Here is a 19925-nt window from a genome sequence, read left to right as displayed (position 1 = left end):
CAATAAAGCCCAAAATTAAAAAGCTTAACAATACAGATTTTGTATTTGTTTTATAAAGATTATTCTGGCAGATAACTAATGGTCAGGTTATACTAATCATTGAATCACATTTCAGTCTTCTACTATAAAGATATTATAGTTTTAGTTTCTAACATATTATACTGTGTTATCTATTTCAGTACACTGTTAAATTGGAGAAAGGAGACTACACCATTATTCTACAAGTGAGACATGAGAAAAAAGATCAGTTGGAAAAACTAAAGGATCTGAGTATAGTTCTGAACCATAAATTACAATCCAGTATAGCATTGGATGTATTTAATACATGGCCAAAGGCTATCAATAATAAAAAGATGGGATCTGCTACCATAGATAAAGATGACTTGTATCCCATTTATATAGGACCACTGCCTTCTGACAAGTAAGTGGGTATTACAGAATATTAAAATAACAGTTTTATCTCAGATTGTATGTTTTGCATTTTTTTTTTTCAAATTATATTTTTCATATATAATGAGTATATGAATCATTGCAGGTTATGCATGTTCATCAAATAGAGGTACTTGACCTTAACTTCATTTTATGGTTCAGTAGTCAGATACAATAAGTAACGATTAGAGGTCAGCTACATTACTGGTTTAAATAAAATGATTGTAAGGCAAACCTCTCTTTTTACAGAGTTCACTTAACATTGACCTCGGTTTTAATGATGAGGTCAATTTCTTGGACAACACTTTCCAATTTGAGCACACTTTTGTCATTGTTTGATCTGTGAACTCCTTTCCACTTTTTTCTTCTCTTTGGCTATAAGGGAGCCATGCGACAAAATAATGTATGATGGAATCCATTTAATTAATGGAGCTATATTCTCCTTGAAAATAATTCACATCAATGTGAACGTACATATGGTAAAGTTAAGGGAATACAAATACAGTATTATAGATTTAAATCAGAATTAAATTTGTTAATTAAAATGTATTTTTACAGAGTCGTCAGAACTGCTTCCTTGTGGATAATGATTCTAGAGTCATCTACAATTGATTCATTGTTGTGTGATCAGAATATTTGTTAAAATTCACTAAAAGGAAAGGGTAAATTTCATACATGCTGATAAAACTTTATTTATTTTGTAGAATACCAAAGGGAGCTAAGCCTGGACATTACCTGAGTGGAAGTTTGACTTTATTCAAGGATGAATTATTGAGTAAACCGGTATGTTATTTATTTATGATAACATGATGAAGATGGAACATATAATCAGAATAAAATTAATTCAGGTTTTACTGTAATGGCCCATAGTTGATATTGATAGAAGTAGTGATCTATCTTTAATATTAAAATCCAACATTAACAGTGGGGTTATATTTGAATCACTTTTTCAGCCATTCATTAGTCAGACAGTCTGTCTATTAGTTTGTTTGTCTTTCTGTCCATTTATATAAGTATAAAAGCTACATTTTTAAGCACTTTACCCACTGCTGTTGATATGCTATAGATACATTATTTATATTTATCAGGGAAGTGTTCAGTTTAAGTATGTTGTCACTGACTCACCTAAAAAGAACAAAAATGGAGGAAAAGATAAATCTGAGAAGTCAGCAGGGAAAGAGAAGACCAAAGTAGAAGAATACGATGAAGCTGTTAGGGATCTGAAAATATCTTGGTTGTCTAAGTAAGAATTTTAAATGTGTTTTTAATTTCAATTGATTTTAAAGGTCCCTGTAGTTTTGCCTGGAGGGTCTTCAACAATAGTCCATTGTCTTTGAAGCTCTAAATAGTCTGAGAGTAGAACACATTAAATCCTTTGGTATATAGTCTGCTGTTATATTAGCTCATAAGCATCTACTACAAATGTCTGTAAAAAAACGAAAATAGAACATATGGGAAAGATGCAGTTTTGTCTGTTATCTTGAAAACCATTATCAATAAGAAAATCTGACATAAACATAAATGTTTAAGATTTATCTATTGTTCATTTAGCTGTCAACTTCTTAAAGTAGTTATAGCCCTTAAATGACCTTCTTTTTTTCAATTTTGGACACATTGGTTTCTGGACAATAACTTTAGTTAATATGAATGGATCTCTATGAATTTTTTTAAGAAGATTCAATACCACAAACGGAAATTTGGGATTGATTTTGGAGATGATGGGCCAAACGGTTTAGAAATTAAGGCGCCAAAAACAAGCATTTTTCTAGTTTCAGGACAATAACTTGTGTATAAGTATTTCTATTGCTCTGTAATTGTACCACAATGTTTAATACACATGTAGAAGGTAGGAATTTATTTCCGGGGATATGGGGCGAAAAAAAAATATTGACCCAGGGGAAACCCTGCCAACAGTTTAGGAATAAGGGGCCAAAAACAAGCATTTTCCTAGTTTCCAAACAATTACTTGTGTGTAAGTGTATGGATCTTTCTGACAATGTACCACAAGGTTCCATATAACATATAAAAGGCTGGGATTGGATTTGGGGTTATTTGCCAAAAACATGGAGGAATTAGGGGCAAAAAAGGTCCAAAAACAAGATTTTTTCTAGTTTCAAGACAATACTTGTGTTTAAGTGTATGGATCTCTCTGAAATTGTACTAGAAGATTCCATACTACAAAGGAAAGACTGGGATTGAGTTTTGTGGTTATTGCTCCAAGGGGGGTTTTAAAAAAAATAAGGGGATGGGGCCCAATTCTTTTACAGGATTCATATTTTTTTTCACAAATATTCAAACTTTTAAGTTGTAAGAAGAAAATTTCAATTGCACAGTTTTGGGCAATAGATTTGTAAGATCTTTGACCACATTTATTTTGTGTCAGAACTTATATATTATGTAAAAAAAAATGATCACAATTCAAATTCAGACAGTATCAAGCTTGAATTTTGTGTCCAAATTTGCCCCCACTGTTCAGGGTTCAACCTCTGACGTCGTATCAGGCTGCACTCAACGAAGCATTTTATTAATTAATGATTTGTTAACCAAGTAATACATAACTAGTGAAATACCCGACATAATTATTGATTTATTAGGTTAAACAAGTATAATGAGTTAAAATGATATATTGTTTCAGACTTGAATTAGATAACCCTCTGTATGATGAACTAAGAAAGACATATCCAGATCATTTACCATTATATATGTCCAGACTACAGGCTTTAGACACCTCCAAGGTATGTTATTCTATAACTCTTACTGATAACCCTCTGTATGATGAACTAAGAAAGACATATCCTGATCATTTACCATTATATATGTCCAGACTACAGGCTTTAGACACCTCCAAGGTATGTTATTCTATAACTCTTACTGATACCCCTCTGTATGATGAACTAAGAAAGACATATCCAGATCATTTACCATTATATATGTCCAGACTACAAGCTTTAGACACCTCCAAGGTATGTTATTCTATAACTCTTACTGATAACCCTCGGTATGATGAACTAAGAAAGACATATCCTGATCATTTACCATTATATATGTCCAGACTACAGGCTTTAGACACCTCCAAGGTATGTTATTCTATAACTCTTACTGATAACCCTCTGTATGATGAACTAAGAAAGACATATCCTGATCATTTACCATTATATATGTCCAGATTACAAGCTTTAGACACCTCCAAGGTATGTTATTATATAACTCTTACTGATAACCCTCTGTATGATGAACTAAGAAAGACATATCCTGATCATTTACCATTATATATGTCCAGACTACAGGCTTTAGACACCTCCAAGGTATGTTATTCTATAACTCTTACTGATAACCCTCTGTATGATGAACTAAGAAAGACATATCCTGATCATTTACCATTATATATGTCCAGACTACAGGCTTTAGACACCTCCAAGGTATGTTATTCTATAACTCTTACTGATAACCCTCTGTATGATGAACTAAGAAAGACATATCCTGATCATTTACCATTATATATGTCCAGATTACAAGCTTTAGACACCTCCAAGGTATGTTATTCTATAACTCTTACTGATAACCCTCTGTATGATGAACTAAGAAAGACATATCCTGATCATTTACCATTATATATGTCCAGACTACAGGCTTTAGACACCTCCAAGGTATGTTATTCTATAACTCTTACTGATAACCCTCTGTATGATGAACTAAGAAAGACATATCCTGATCATTTACCATTATATATGTCCAGACTACAAGCTTTAGACACCTCCAAGGTATGTAATTCTATAACTCTTACTGATAACCCTCGGTATGATGAACTAAGAAAGACATATCCAGATCATTTACCATTATATATGTCCAGACTACAAGCTTTAGACACCTCCAAGGTATGTTATTCTATAACTCTTACTGATAACCCTCTGTATGATGAACTAAGAAAGACATATCCTGATCATTTACCATTATATATGTCCAGACTACAGGCTTTAGACACCTCCAAGGTATGTTATTCTATAACTCTTACTGATAACCCTCTGTATGATGAACTAAGAAAGACATATCCAGATCATTTACCATTGTATATGTCCAGACTACAGGCTTTAGACACCTCCAAGGTATGTTATTATATAACTCTTACTGATAACCCTCTGTATGATGAACTAAGGAAGACATATCCTGATCATTTACCATTATATATGTCCAGATTACAAGCTTTAGACACCTCCAAGGTATGTTATTCTATAACTCTTACTGATAACCCTCGGTATGATGAACTAAGAAAGACATATCCTGATCATTTACCATTATATATGTCCAGATTACAAGCTTTAGACACCTCCAAGGTATGTTATTCTATAACTCTTACTGATAACCCTCTGTATGATGAACTAAGAAAGACATATCCTGATCATTTACCATTATATATGTCCAGACTACAAGCTTTAGACACCTCCAAGGTATGTTATTCTATAACTCTTACTGATAACCCTCTGTATGATGAACTAAGAAAGACATATCCTGATCATTTACCATTATATATGTCCAGATTACAAGCTTTAGACACCTCCAAGGTATGTTATTCTATAACTCTTACTGATAACCCTCTGTATGATGAACTAAGAAAGACATATCCAGATCATTTACCATTATATATGTCCAGACTACAGGCTTTAGACACCTCCAAGGTATGTTATTCTATAACTCTTACTGATAACCCTCTGTATGATGAACTAAGAAAGACATATCCTGATCATTTACCATTATATATGTCCAGACTACAAGCTTTAGACACCTCCAAGGTATGTTATTCTATAACTCTTACTGATAACCCTCTGTATGATGAACTAAGAAAGACATATCCTGATCATTTACCATTATATATGTCCAGACTACAGGCTTTAGACACCTCCAAGGTATGTTATTCTATAACTCTTACTGATAACCCTCGGTATGATGAACTAAGGAAGACATATCCTGATCATTTACCATTATATATGTCCAGACTACAAGCTTTAGACACCTCCAAGGTATGTTATTCTATAACTCTTACTGATAACCCTCTGTATGATGAACTAAGAAAGACATATCCAGATCATTTACCATTATATATGTCCAGACTACAAGCTTTAGACACCTCCAAGGTATGTTATTCTATAACTCTTACTGATAACCCTCTGTATGATGAACTAAGAAAGACATATCCTGATCATTTACCATTATATATGTCCAGACTACAAGCTTTAGACACCTCCAAGGTATGTTATTCTATAACTCTTACTGATAACCCTCTGTATGATGAACTAAGAAAGACATATCCAGATCATTTACCATTATATATGTCCAGACTACAAGCTTTAGACACCTCCAAGGTATGTTATTCTATAACTCTTACTGATAACCCTCTGTATAATGAACTAAGAAAGACATATCCAGATCATTTACCATTATATATGTCCAGACTACAGGCTTTAGACACCTCCAAGGTATGTTATTCTATAACTCTTACTGATAACCCTCTGTATGATGAACTAAGAAAGACATATCCTGATCATTTACCATTATATATGTCCAGATTACAAGCTTTAGACACCTCCAAGGTATGTTATTCTATAACTCTTACTGATAACCCTCTGTATGATGAACTAAGAAAGACATATCCTGATCATTTACCATTATATATGTCCAGACTACAAGCTTTAGACACCTCCAAGGTATGTTATTCTATAACTCTTACTGATAACCCTCGGTATGATGAACTAAGAAAGACATATCCAGATCATTTACCATTATATATGTCCAGACTACAAGCTTTAGACACCTCCAAGGTATGTTATTCTATAACTCTTACTGATAACCCTCGGTATGATGAACTAAGGAAGACATATCCTGATCATTTACCATTATATATGTCCAGACTACAGGCTTTAGACACCTCCAAGGTATGTTATTCTATAACTCTTACTGATAACCCTCTGTATGATGAACTAAGAAAGACATATCCTGATCATTTACCATTATATATGTCCAGACTACAGGCTTTAGACACCTCCAAGGTATGTTATTCTATAACTCTTACTGATAACCCTCTGTATGATGAACTAAGAAAGACATATCCTGATCATTTACCATTATATATGTCCAGACTACAGGCTTTAGACACCTCCAAGGTATGTTATTCTATAACTCTTACTGATAACCCTCTGTATGATGAACTAAGAAAGACATATCCAGATCATTTACCATTATATATGTCCAGACTACAGGCTTTAGACACCTCCAAGGTATGTTATTCTATAACTCTTACTGATAACCCTCTGTATGATGAACTAAGAAAGACATATCCTGATCATTTACCATTATATATGTCCAGACTACAAGCTTTAGACACCTCCAAGGTATGTTATTCTATAACTCTTACTGATAACCCTCTGTATGATGAACTAAGAAAGACATATCCTGATCATTTACCATTATATATGTCCAGATTACAAGCTTTAGACACCTCCAAGGTATGTTATTCTATAACTCTTACTGATAACCCTCTGTATGATGAACTAAGAAAGACATATCCTGATCATTTACCATTATATATGTCCAGACTACAAGCTTTAGACACCTCCAAGGTATGTTATTCTATAACTCTTACTGATAACCCTCTGTATAATGAACTAAGAAAGACATATCCAGATCATTTACCATTATATATGTCCAGACTACAGGCTTTAGACACCTCCAAGGTATGTTATTCTATAACTCTTACTGATAACCCTCGGTATGATGAACTAAGAAAGACATATCCTGATCATTTACCATTATATATGTCCAGATTACAAGCTTTAGACACCTCCAAGGTATGTTATTCTATAACTCTTACTGATAACCCTCTGTATGATGAACTAAGAAAGACATATCCTGATCATTTACCATTATATATGTCCAGATTACAAGCTTTAGACACCTCCAAGGTATGTTATTCTATAACTCTTACTGATAACCCTCTGTATGATGAACTAAGAAAGACATATCCTGATCATTTACCATTATATATGTCCAGATTACAAGCTTTAGACACCTCCAAGGTATGTAATTCTATAACTCTTACTGATAACCCTCGGTATGATGAACTAAGGAAGACATATCCTGATCATTTACCATTATATATGTCCAGACTACAAGCTTTAGACACCTCCAAGGTATGTTATTCTATAACTCTTACTGATAACCCTCTGTATGATGAACTAAGAAAGACATATCCTGATCATTTACCATTATATATGTCCAGACTACAAGCTTTAGACACCTCCAAGGTATGTTATTCTATAACTCTTACTGATAACCCTCTGTATGATGAACTAAGAAAGACATATCCTGATCATTTACCATTATATATGTCCAGACTACAGGCTTTAGACACCTCCAAGGTATGTTATTCTATAACTCTTACTGATAACCCTCTGTATGATGAACTAAGAAAGACATATCCTGATCATTTACCATTATATATGTCCAGACTACAGGCTTTAGACACCTCCAAGGTATGTTATTCTATAACTCTTACTGATAACCCTCTGTATGATGAACTAAGAAAGACATATCCAGATCATTTACCATTATATATGTCCAGACTACAAGCTTTAGACACCTCCAAGGTATGTTATTCTATAACTCTTACTGATAACCCTCTGTATGATGAACTAAGAAAGACATATCCTGATCATTTACCATTATATATGTCCAGATTACAAGCTTTAGACACCTCCAAGGTATGTTATTCTATAACTCTTACTGTGGTTGTTTTTATACTGCAACTGTGTTTTTTGCACAGTAAAATTGCATTGACCTTATAAACATTTGATACAGCCAATTATACAGCAAGGATTCAGAAATTTTTTGACACAATTTGGTCATTTTAGAATTACGTTAACGTTAGGTCCTTTGTTTGTCCCCTGCATAATGCGTTGCGAGGGACCTAGAAATACCTTCTGTCCCTCTATCTGTTCAGTCGTGTGTCTATCCTCAAGTCTTGTTATCACTCTTAAAGGTACAATTCTTGAAATCTTATACTATAAGTTAATATCCTCTCTTGTGTTTTTAGTTTTAGCTAAAGAAAGAGTTACAGATACTTAATAACCAGGTTTGTTTTATCTTATTTTACAGGACAGATCTAAGAAGTTGGTAGAGATAATAGATTTAGCCAAGGTTGTTAGTTCTAAGATTGATCAGAACGCTCTGTTGGCTTATTATGGAATGAAATCTGATCCAAGACCTGAAGCTACTGTCATTAAAAAGTAAGAACTAATAGAAATATCAAATATATGAACCAAGTGGGTGTAAGTATCTGGTATCAATTTGCTATTAGATATTGAATATGTGTGATATTTGTATATTACTAATATTTAATATCTATGACCATTTTGACACAAGAAAACTTGCATGCAATTGCTCGTTGTATTTGACTTCAAAATTGAAACATCATTAAAATCAGTTTTTAATTTTAAGAGATGCTTTTAAAACCCTATAAAATTGTAAAAGGAAGCATTCAATTCTCATAATTACATTTAAATGCTACAACCATGACATTTAAGAGATATATCAAGCTTTTTGTTTGCTTTTTCAATGTATTTTTTTAACATGGTCAAGAATAGCGTGTGCAGTGATAGCCAGATGGTAAGGAATACAGATACAGGTAAATGTGAATCAGTATGTATGTAAATCTTGTTACACATTGTATTTTAATGTAAGCTGTTTTATTGTAGAGACATGGACAAACAGAAAGAGATGTTAATAGAAGCTCTAGTGAAGCTTGCTTGTGCTGAGGCTGACATTCTAATGAGGGAGAATGGTGGAGAGGTGGAGGAAGAGGAGGGAGCATTACTACCAGAGGTCACTCTACAAGATCTGAATGAAACCTACCAAACATTACAGAGATGGATAGATCTCAATGACGACAAGGTAAGTATTCATTTAAATGATCATTCTGGTCGATGCAGCACACATTTCTTTATAAAAGCACACATGAATGAATGATTAAGCAGAATTATACATAAAGTGTTGGTAGTGAACCTTTCAGTAAAACAACTTAATACTAAATGCAGTTTAAATGCAAGTGAAAGGATGATACATGTAAGATTCCATTTACATAATGAACATATCCGCTTTAATATATCTAGTTATTTATATTTGTGAATTTAGGATCAGAACAATAGGACTTAATGTTTATAGAGCTATTTTCAAGAATGCTTGTAGTTTAAAGGTACATGTATAGTTGGCTTGATTGCTTTGTTTGTATAAATGTTTGCTCAAGCTCAATTTGATGTTGCTAAAAGCTGTAGTCATATAACTAGAATTCTTATGAATGAGTAATACTGTTTAAAACACTGCAATGTAATATATCATGATTGCTATGTATTTCAGATGTCACAGTTTTCAGTATTACATGCTAAGGCTAACCAACAATATGGAAGGGCTTTGAAACTTCTATTGAAACAATCAGAGGATAAATCTACACCAGATATGGACAAAAAATGCATCGAGGTAAGTAGGTCTCTTGTGAATCAGAGGGGAAATATACACCAGATATGGACAAAAAATGCATCGAGGTTAGTAGGTCTCTTGTGAATCAAGAGGGGAAATCTACACCAGATATGGACAAAAAATGCATCCAGGTAAGTAGGTCTCTTGTGAATCAGAGGGGTAATCTACACCAGATATGGACAAAAAATGCATCGAGGTTATTAGGTCTCTTGTGAATCAGAGGGGAAATCTACACCAGATATGGACAAAAAATGCATCCAGGTAAGTAGGTCTCTTGTGAATCAGAGGGGTAATCTACACCAGATATGGACAAAAAATGCATCCAGGTAAGTAGTTCTCTTGTGAATCAGAGGGGTAATCTACACCAGATATGGACAAAAAATGCATCCAGGTAAGTAGGTCTCTTGTGAATCAGAGGGGAAATCTACACCAGATATGGATAAAAAAAAAGGTATAGAGACTTGTTGATCTCCCTAACAATCCGGGCTAGAGGTCACTGTATGGCATTCAACAATGAGCAAAGCCCTTATCGCATAGTCAGCTATAAAAGTCCCCAAAATCACAAATGTAAAACAATTCAAACAAGAACACTTCCACCCTAATTAATGTGCCAAAAAATGGAAAAAACAAATATGTGACAAAACAGCAAATGACAACCACTGAATTGCATGTCTGGTAATTTGAGAAATTGCTAGATAAATTTTGGTTAGAATGATAGAAAATTATGGAGTTTGCTCCCCTTACTTGTTAATTTCTAGTGCATTGTAACCAAACTTTATCTTAAACATATTCTAACAGGAATAGGAAAATAATATAATATTCGTGCAGCATTATACATTTATAACTTAAATCAATATAAAACTTATTTTTGTTCTTTGAAGTTTTTACCACTGCCTTAGACAGATTGACTCTTGAACTTTAAGAATTGAATATGTTGAATTCTGTGATTTTATTTTCTCATTTATTTTTTTGTGTATTTACAGATGTACAAGAAACTGGGCTGGACCCACTGTGAGAATTATGCTTCAAACTGGATGTTGGTTAAATATCCAACATCATACAGACCTTTCTAATTATAGACTTGGATGATCTGATAGTTTATTATTGAGATTATCTTTATGCAACAGAAACTTGCAAGCATCTCTTTTACCTTAAGTATTTGATATATGCCAACGAAATTTCATTGTGCATAGAATGATTTAACAGATAATAATGAAATATCTTGGTCTAACTTATTGTACATATCTGAAATAATATTTTGATTACTCTGGTAAATTTTCAGTTTTATGTGATTCTTGGTATGATTAAATAAACACTTTGAAAGATTTTAGAATAAACCTCATTGCAAAAATTCATATTTATTCAACATAATTGTATAAAAATCTTGATGTTGTAAAAAAAAAAAACTACAATTCTGGTAGTTAGTTTAATGACTTGATATTTAAATTAAATACTAATGTTTTATTGAAACTTGTTGATAGATTTCATTATTGTAAAGCATGATTTATGAATTTAATATTTATATTTATTGTACTTCTACATGAGTTTCATATAAAGTTTGTGTTGACACAAATATCTTATGTATCAGAGATATTCCATACATAGATCATACTTTGGAATTGTCATATCACAAGTATATTTTAGACCATCTTTTATAGATTTTTTTAAAAGAAATGTATTGTGTTAAAGGGGCATGGGCATAAGATTTATACTAAAATAACCATAAGCTGGTGATTTCCCCTGATGAATTGTGCATATACTAAGCCATCAAGTATTAAAAAAAAATGGAAAGTGAAACAAGGCATATGCTGAGTAGAACCATCTTGTTGACTGATTCTGCACACACAAAATTTATTTTTTTACCAGTGGCGGATCCAGAAATTTTCATAAGACTGACTGCCTTAGAGTGGGCCTGCTCCAGTCATGCTTCAGTGATTCCCTTTATGATCAACCAAATTTTACCACAAAAAAGGGGGCCTATGCCCCCAGAAGAAAACCCTCTCAATCCGCCTCTTGTTTACAGGTGAAACAATCATTCACACATTTTGAAATCAATCCCTGGAAAAATCCTTCTCATTCTATTGCATTTGCTTTTTCTGGATACTTTAGAATTATGTTTACATCTGGGTACATGAGCAGACCATGGACAATCTTCGTATAGATAATGGGGCATCTGCTGAATTACACATGAAATTATGATACTTTTCTGATGAGACCATACATTGTAAATAGTTTCATTTGGACTGCATGTATTTTGGATATACGTTTTAGTATGTTAAAATTTAAATATGACAATTTGATTCAGTATGGGAACATGAATTTTACAGCTAATGCTCCTTTAACTACTTGTTATGAATATTTTAATCTTTTTTTTTTAAACTTGTGAAAAACATTTAGATGTTCTATGATAGAAAGTTTCTACAAACATTTGAGAAAGTGGGAAGGAAAAGACTTCTAAATGTGTAAAACAACCAAATGTAATAATAATAACTATCTTTATGATTGGATGAGTAGGACCAAATGTTTACTCATAGAATGAGGGGAAAAACACAATAATCTCCTTAAAAGAACTTGTTCATCTGTTTCTAATTTCCTTTACAAATAATTTTATATTTTTACAGAATTTTTTATTTCAAACTTTTCAAATTATTAGCAAAGGTCAGTACAAGTCAAAGTTTCAATTATACTTCGGTGGACAGTTGTTTCTTTGGCAATTAAAACAAATCTCCTTATTTTTATAAAGTTTGCTAGTGATTCTATTTTCAAGAACAACAAAAATGGAATTTTATTTGACTTTAAAAAAAGAAATACATGTGTTATTATTTTCAGTGATTGGTTATATGTTGTATGTATCTTAAGTTGTAAGATTTGTTTGGATTAACATCAGAACAACAAAACAGTTTGTGTGTGGGAAAATAATAAAATCTGTGATATTTTATCATTCTGTAGTTGTTATTTTATATATGAAAAGAGGAACGTCCAAAATTGAGATGTGTAAAAAGTTGTTGATTCCTGTACTCACTAACAGCTATGTCCCTAAGTATTAATTAGCTTTTCTGGTTTGATTGGTTTTACACTAGTAATCTTTGGGGTCCATTATGGCTTGCTGTTCAGTGTGAGCATTGTCTCCGTGGTGAAAACCATACCTTGATCAATAATGTTTTACTTTTATAAACTGACTTTGGATAGAGAGTTGTCTCATTGGCACTCATACCACATCTTTGTATATCTTTTTAATTGAAAAAAATAAATAAAACAACAACTATGATACTATGTCCTTAAGTATTGATAAACATTAGTTGAAAAATAAAGCAGACTGCATACGTTCTAAAGAATTTCCAACCATACTTTAAGTATAAGGTATTATGTAGTAAAAACAATGATATAATAAAAAAAAGAAATAAGATCATTGAATTATTCTATCAATTTATGTTGCCCTATTAAATATGTTAGGCTTACATGCTTCACAATCAAGAAACTCTTAAAGTAATTAAGGTATATAATACAAGTGATTTGACATAATTTCCTAGAGGAAGAACATAAATATTACAGAGAGTCTTTTGGAACGCACCTGGTTCCATCACTAGCACAGTCTGGTTCACTGTTACAAGCACCAAGTGTTGGTATGTCTAAACATTTCTTCCATATAGAGGTAGCTATAGCAGTATTCATTACATATCCTGCTGTTACACACAGAGCTGAAATACAAATGTCTATAATTATTTAAAAGTTCAATCATAATTTCTGTCAAAAACGAGCAAATAAAATTGAGAATGGAAATGGGGTATTTGTCAAAGTGACAACAATCCAACCAAAGATCAGAAAACAAACAAAGGCCACCAAATACACATGATAAAAATGAAAATGAACAGCTATGTTATCATTGTCAAATTAGACAAGTATCTCAAGATATAAGGATGAAGTTGTTATAAACAGTAATGTTACAGGTCATATTGGGGCCTTCAACAATAAAAATGAAATAATCATCTCTGATTGAAAGCCTTACATAGCCACACGATGCCAAAATGTGAAACAATTCAAAAGATGAAACCAACAGCTGGTTATACTTCAACAACCTCTTAATAACTGGCTTGGAATTACCACATACAGGATGTGGCAGGTCAATCAGTTTTGTGATCACTCAATCTTTCCAAACCTAACACATAAGTTTTGACACATCAACTGGGGACATCAGGGTGTGTTCATAGACTATGTTATAGTACAAGGTTGGATATGAAGAGAATATATATTGTATGTTAACATATAAACAATGTACATGTCTCTGCAGTAACTACATGTATATGATTGAGGTATCTGCAGTTAGCCTTTTTTTAAGAGTTTGTTTCCTTTGATGATGGCTGTATCATTGATGTATAAATATCCACATATTCCTTCATTCATTTGAATATGTCCAGCTTTTAAAAATGTTCTTTATACCTTAATATGTGTTAAATTAAGGTATATAGGGGGGGGGGGGGGGGGGGGGGGTCGGAGACAAGTGCCTGTGGTGTATTCTGATATTTTTAAAGCCAACCTTCACCAATCAGTGATCAAGGTTAGAGTTAATACATAGATCGGTCAGTTTCTCAAATACTCTAAGCAGTAGGTTTATGAGATGATTGTAATTTGTACATTTCAGTCTGGCAGGTTTCGTCCAACCTTGACCCCATTTTCATAGTTCATTGATCAATGTTGAGGGTTTTTTTTTTGTGTCTGTTTTTCAATTACTTTAAGCCTTGGTCACACCTTACCGGATAGCTCAAACGGATGCCTAACGGATAACTTTTTTTCAATCCGTTCATGTCCGTTAGACGTCCGTTCTTATCCGTTAGACGTCCATCCATATCTGTTGCATGTCCGTTAACCGTACGTTTTATCCGACGACGTCCGTTCTGTCCGGTGGAAAACTTTGAGCATGAACAACACGGACATTTTATCCGTTGGACGTCCGTTTTTTACGGTACTCGTCCGTTTCGTTTCCGTTTTGTATCCGTTACGTGTCCGTTATACATCCGTTGGAGGTCTGAAAGATAAATTCACCAACGGACTTCTACCGGACGTTTAACGGATAAAACGGATGAGAAACGGACTCATACCGGACGTATAATGGATAAAACGGATGATGAACGGATCTGAAACGGATAAATGCCGATTGAAAATTTCGCGTCAGAAATGCCAATTATTGGTATGTCAGATTTCTTAAGGTTCATGAATTCTTATTATTCATAATCGATCTTAGAGTATAGGCACGTCTTCACAATCAAGCAGTTCTAATTCAGGCCATTTGGCGGAATTTTGAAGACCAAACAAAAACCAGTTACACAGGAACATTTTGAATATTTATGCGATTTACATGTATTATTATTGTCGCCTTTGATTTTACCGTATATCTTGTTCATCCATTTTATTCACTACGCTTCCGTTAGATGTACGTTTTATGCGGTACTCGTCCGTTGAATGTACGTTTGACATCCGTTCTGTCCGGTACGTTTCCGTTTCTCGTACGTTGCATATCCGTTGTGTGTCCGTTATGCATCCGTTACACGTCTGTTTTATGCGGTCAGTACATTAACGGACTCCCAACGGATAACAATTTTGTCAACGGACAACTTTTATTTTCATCCGTTAGGCGTCCGTTCGTGCTATCCGGTAAAGCCTCGGTCACGGATAACTTTTTTTCAATTCGTTCATGTCCATTAGACGTCCGTTCTTATCCGTTAGGCGTCCGTCCATATCCGTTGCATGTCCGTTAAGCGTACGTTTTATCCGTCGACGTCCGTTCTGTCCGGTGGAAAATTTTGAGCATGTTAATTCAAAACTTTGAACGGACGTCCAACGGATGAAATGTCCGTTGGACATCCGTTTTGTACGGTACTCGTCCGTTTCATGTCCGTTTTGTATCCTTTACGTGTCCGTTATACATCCGTTGGAGGTCTGGCAGATACATTCACCAACGGACTTCTAACGGAGGTCTAACGGATAAAACGGATGTTGAACGAATGTGAAACGGACTTCTACAGGACGTATAACGGATAAAACGGATGATAAATGGATCTGAAACGGATGAATGCCAATTGAAAATTTCTCATCAGAAATGCCAATTAGATTTCTTTAAGGTTCGTGAATTCTTATTATTCATAATCGATCTTAGAGTAAGGGCACATCTTCACAATCAAGCAGCTATAATTCAGGTCAGACACTGCCCTTTAGTGGCATTTTGAAGAACAAAACAAAACCAGTTACACAAAACATTTTCAATATAAATGCGATTTACATGCATTATTATTGTCGCCTTTAATTTTTTCGTATATCTTGTTTATCCGTGTTATCCGGTACGCTTCCGTTATGTGTCCGTTGTATGCGGTACTCGTCCGTTGTATTTACGTTCGACATCCGTTCTGTCCGGTACGTCTCCGTTTCTCGTCCGTTGCATATCCGATGCATGTCCGTTATACATTCGTTAGGCGTCCGTTTTAGTTGGTCAGTACATCAACGGACTCCCAACGGATAACAATTTTGTCTACGGACAACTTTTATTTTTATCCGTTAGGCGTCCGTTCGTCTTTTCCGGTAAGGTGTGACCGATGCCTAAGGTGTGACCGAGGTTTAAGCAATATGCATGTATACTATATTTAGTGTATCAAAACTTGTAAACTACATGTTCCCATTCAAATGCATTGATTGTCCAAATAATCGGGCGGTTCCAGCCCCCCTTTTGGATCCACCACTGGTCAGTTAAACAGGCGACACATTTCAGCATGTGCACTCCTGGTTAGCATATGAGCTCATGTTTTCCTAACAACATTCAACACATGTACTTTATATTAAACATAAATTACTTCTGGAATTATGTCTCCATAAATAGTTAAACATTTTAAAATATATCAGTTAATACAAAAATGAATATACATACACAATATAACTATATTTTTTGTGAAACTATCAGTATTAACAGGACAGGTAGCTTGAGGATGAAAGCTGTAATAGTCGGGATGCAGTAACTGGCATTTTCCTGTTTGGATCAACAATACAATACACAACAGCATTCTGTATAACTTCATTCTGACAGAGAATAAAAAATTAAAACGATATCAAAATACAAATATTAACTTGTCATATGTTTTTCCTAATTATTTCTTCAAAATCGTGTATAAATAATAAGATAAATGGATCTTTTCATTTCTCTGACATATCTTCGTGTCGCCAGAGTTATTCACTCATTCTAATATCCAAGCAAGCATATATCAGTTCGCAATAATTGAACCTTGCATCGTCAATTTGTTGTTTTTTTCTGTTCATTCCACAAGAAGCTCGTAATCCGGATTAGTTTTTTCTCAATCGATTTATGACTTTCGAATAGCGGCATACTACTGCTGCCTTTATAGATCTTTATAGATTCATTTTCTATAATATTTTTTCTCCTGACCTTTCATCGATTCATCCTCAACTCATCTAAGCAAAACTGCTTTAATATGTAATTGGTTGGTATGGGGACATTATATCTATCGCCGATATATATGTTCCTTATTGACACTTATTGACATATATACTTATAGAAACTAACAGTATGTGTTAACTATACGCCACTGACGACTAGAATGGGAACAATAATAGGCCATCGTACGGCCATCGACAATGCGCATAACATATACTGTTAGCTGTTAAAATGCGAAATAACTCAAACCAGAAAACAAATAAATCCAACGACTCGAGAACTATGAACAACAGACAGGCACATAACAAATCTGACCAGGCATGTTTATGAGCGTTTAGTCGATTCACACCCTAACCTATAACAGTGATGTAACAGAACATTGTAACGTTCAGTTGTTAAGGGCCTTGGACAAAGCGCACACATAAATAATAAATGAGCTTTAGTCAAAGTCGACATAGTATACAAACGAGGACAAAACGTAAGCTTTAATCAGCTGTTAACCATGCCAGAGACTATAGGGTCAAGTTTTGAATTCATATTATGACTCTGAACTTAGCGATGTTACATGCAGGGTATACGTCTCTGCACTACTTTTAAGATAGTATGACATCTTCATGGCAAATGAATGAAGTAACACAATCTTTTTAATCTTTTCCATTTAAAAACATAAGTTATTTCTTACTAATTGTGAGTGGATTCTAATTAAAATCAAATACAATCTTAACATGTCGATGTTGCTACTTTTTTTTTCTTTGCATTGTCATTAATGATTATTGATGTATGGATGACTTCTTGAATCTATGTTTAATATATCATCTAGTTCACCATGGAGTGTAATACGTAAACAAATAATGTCTTATTGTTTCTTCTATTTTCTTGTCTCGTTTCTTGTGATTTTTTTCTGTCTTGACGCTAATGGATTTCCGTTTTTTTTTACCTATTATATTCGTTCTACACTTCGGATGATATCTGAAAATCATATAAAATGTACCACACTGACAGAAATAATTAGTCAGTACTACTATTTAAAATAGTTGTAACGACTTAAAAAAAAAGAACCAAAGAAGATGATGGACATTAAAACAAAAAGTACGCTTTAAAACCAGCAAATTTACTAGAGGTCGGCATAGTTGTAGCAACAATATGTATACGTAGCTCTATTTTCGAATTAGCATATATTTTTCGTTGAAAACAGAACATTCGTAGCCTCGGTGAAGAACTAATGTATAATTTCGACCATTAATGAAACAGTCTTTGTTGAAATTCCTCGAATATTCAAAATAACATTAATCGTATTATTTACCTGATGCTTGAATTTTTCTCATTTTTTCTATACTTCTAATACACGATGTAAAGTAATCATTTCGGTACATGATTACTAGATTATCGTTTCGGACACTTTGATGTGTTCCGACAAATAGCCGACAGTCAGGTTAACGTAAGGTTAAATGTTACATTGGTAATATTACACCTCAGTTTTTCCGGAGTTGACTTAAGTGTAAAATATCGAAGGCCCCGTGAAACATATATTCGACTACATTTTTTTTCTCTCAATATTCAATATTTGATTTTCGTTTTATGACACTGTAAAGTTATCAAGTAACGAAAATCGTCATCTTCGAATGACCACAGACATGAGTTCCAGTTGCGAATTTCGAATAACCATAATCCAAACTCTTTTCCTTTCCTTGAATTGGTCATTATCATCACCGAATTTGTATTAACTAGTTGCACAGGATCTTCCTACTTTTATAGATCACATGTTATCATCGCTTGTTTTTTTTTCAAGTTTTATGTATTGTTTTGTGGACTTGTTTGTCTTTTCGTTTTTTGTTGTTGTTTTAGCGTTGTCAGTGTTACTTCGATTTATAAGTTTTGAATGTCCCCTTGGACCCGAATTTCACGTCACCTAAAGCTGTCGGATCTATAAATGTATAAATTGGTTGTTATTCTTTTAATACTTTTTGAATGCGGAGTCTGGAAGCACACGACCGGTATTTTGACAATTTTACCTATTATATCTGTTTTGTTCACACATCTTTGTAATTTATAAAAATATAATGAAAGTTGATGCGACTGTCATACAAGTGAGAGGTTTAGCGCTATAAAATCAATTTCAAACCACCATTTTCTACACTTGAAAATGCCTACTAAGTCAGGACTATGATATACTAGTTGTTGTCCATTCGTTTGATGTGTTTTATCCTTTGATTTTGCCATTTGATTAGGGACTTGAATTTTCCACGGAGTTCAGTATTTTTGTGATTTTACTTTTAACACTCGTAATAACTGTATATAACGTAGTTTGTTTGCATAGTTTTTTGTTGTTGTTTTTTTTAAATATTATGGTGTCATTTAATGTTAAGATGTATTGATATATATTATATATGTAATATAAATGTATTTTTAATGTAAGTTTTAAAGTCTCTCATAACTCATTTCAGCATGGCTCTTTTATAGATTGATCTGTTGATAACAGTTTTAAATTATATGTTTTAAAGAAATATTCATGCCACATCTTTTTATATCTGTATATGTG

The 19925-nt window shown here is 33.5% G+C and overlaps 2 protein-coding genes across 3 annotated transcripts in view; one reads left to right on the top strand and one right to left on the bottom strand.

Annotated features, from left to right (window-relative positions):
• The window catches only part of LOC134712669 (tripeptidyl-peptidase 2-like), a 47245-nt gene extending 34353 nt beyond the window's left edge, over window positions 1-12892 (top strand). Inside the window, exons 22-29 of the mRNA XM_063574424.1 lie at window positions 180-421; window positions 1134-1212; window positions 1518-1672; window positions 3065-3164; window positions 8575-8705; window positions 9174-9369; window positions 9832-9951; window positions 10935-12892. Coding sequence (XP_063430494.1) covers window positions 180-421; window positions 1134-1212; window positions 1518-1672; window positions 3065-3164; window positions 8575-8705; window positions 9174-9369; window positions 9832-9951; window positions 10935-11024 — 1113 coding nt within the window. The 3' untranslated portion in view covers window positions 11025-12892. The remainder of the gene's footprint in view (window positions 1-179; window positions 422-1133; window positions 1213-1517; window positions 1673-3064; window positions 3165-8574; window positions 8706-9173; window positions 9370-9831; window positions 9952-10934) is intronic.
• A 476-nt stretch (window positions 12893-13368) lies between these two features.
• Window positions 13369-19925, bottom strand: part of LOC134712671 (uncharacterized) — an 11077-nt gene continuing 4520 nt past the window's right edge. The window contains exons 1-3 of one of the 2 annotated variants that reach the window (XM_063574428.1): window positions 18690-18796; window positions 16865-17013; window positions 13372-13649 (exon numbers count right to left, since the gene is read on the bottom strand). In XM_063574428.1, coding sequence (XP_063430498.1) covers window positions 13498-13649; window positions 16865-17012 — 300 coding nt within the window. In that variant the 5' untranslated portion in view covers window position 17013; window positions 18690-18796 and the 3' untranslated portion in view covers window positions 13372-13497. Of the gene's footprint in view, window positions 13650-16864; window positions 17014-18689; window positions 18797-19925 lie in introns of those variants that run through there. The other variant, XM_063574427.1, reaches the window with a different exon arrangement.

Source organism: Mytilus trossulus, chromosome 3, assembly GCF_036588685.1.
Source record: "Mytilus trossulus isolate FHL-02 chromosome 3, PNRI_Mtr1.1.1.hap1, whole genome shotgun sequence".
Lineage (NCBI taxonomy): Eukaryota > Metazoa > Mollusca > Bivalvia > Mytilida > Mytilidae > Mytilus > Mytilus trossulus.
This window is presented reverse-complemented; position numbering and strand designations above follow the sequence as displayed.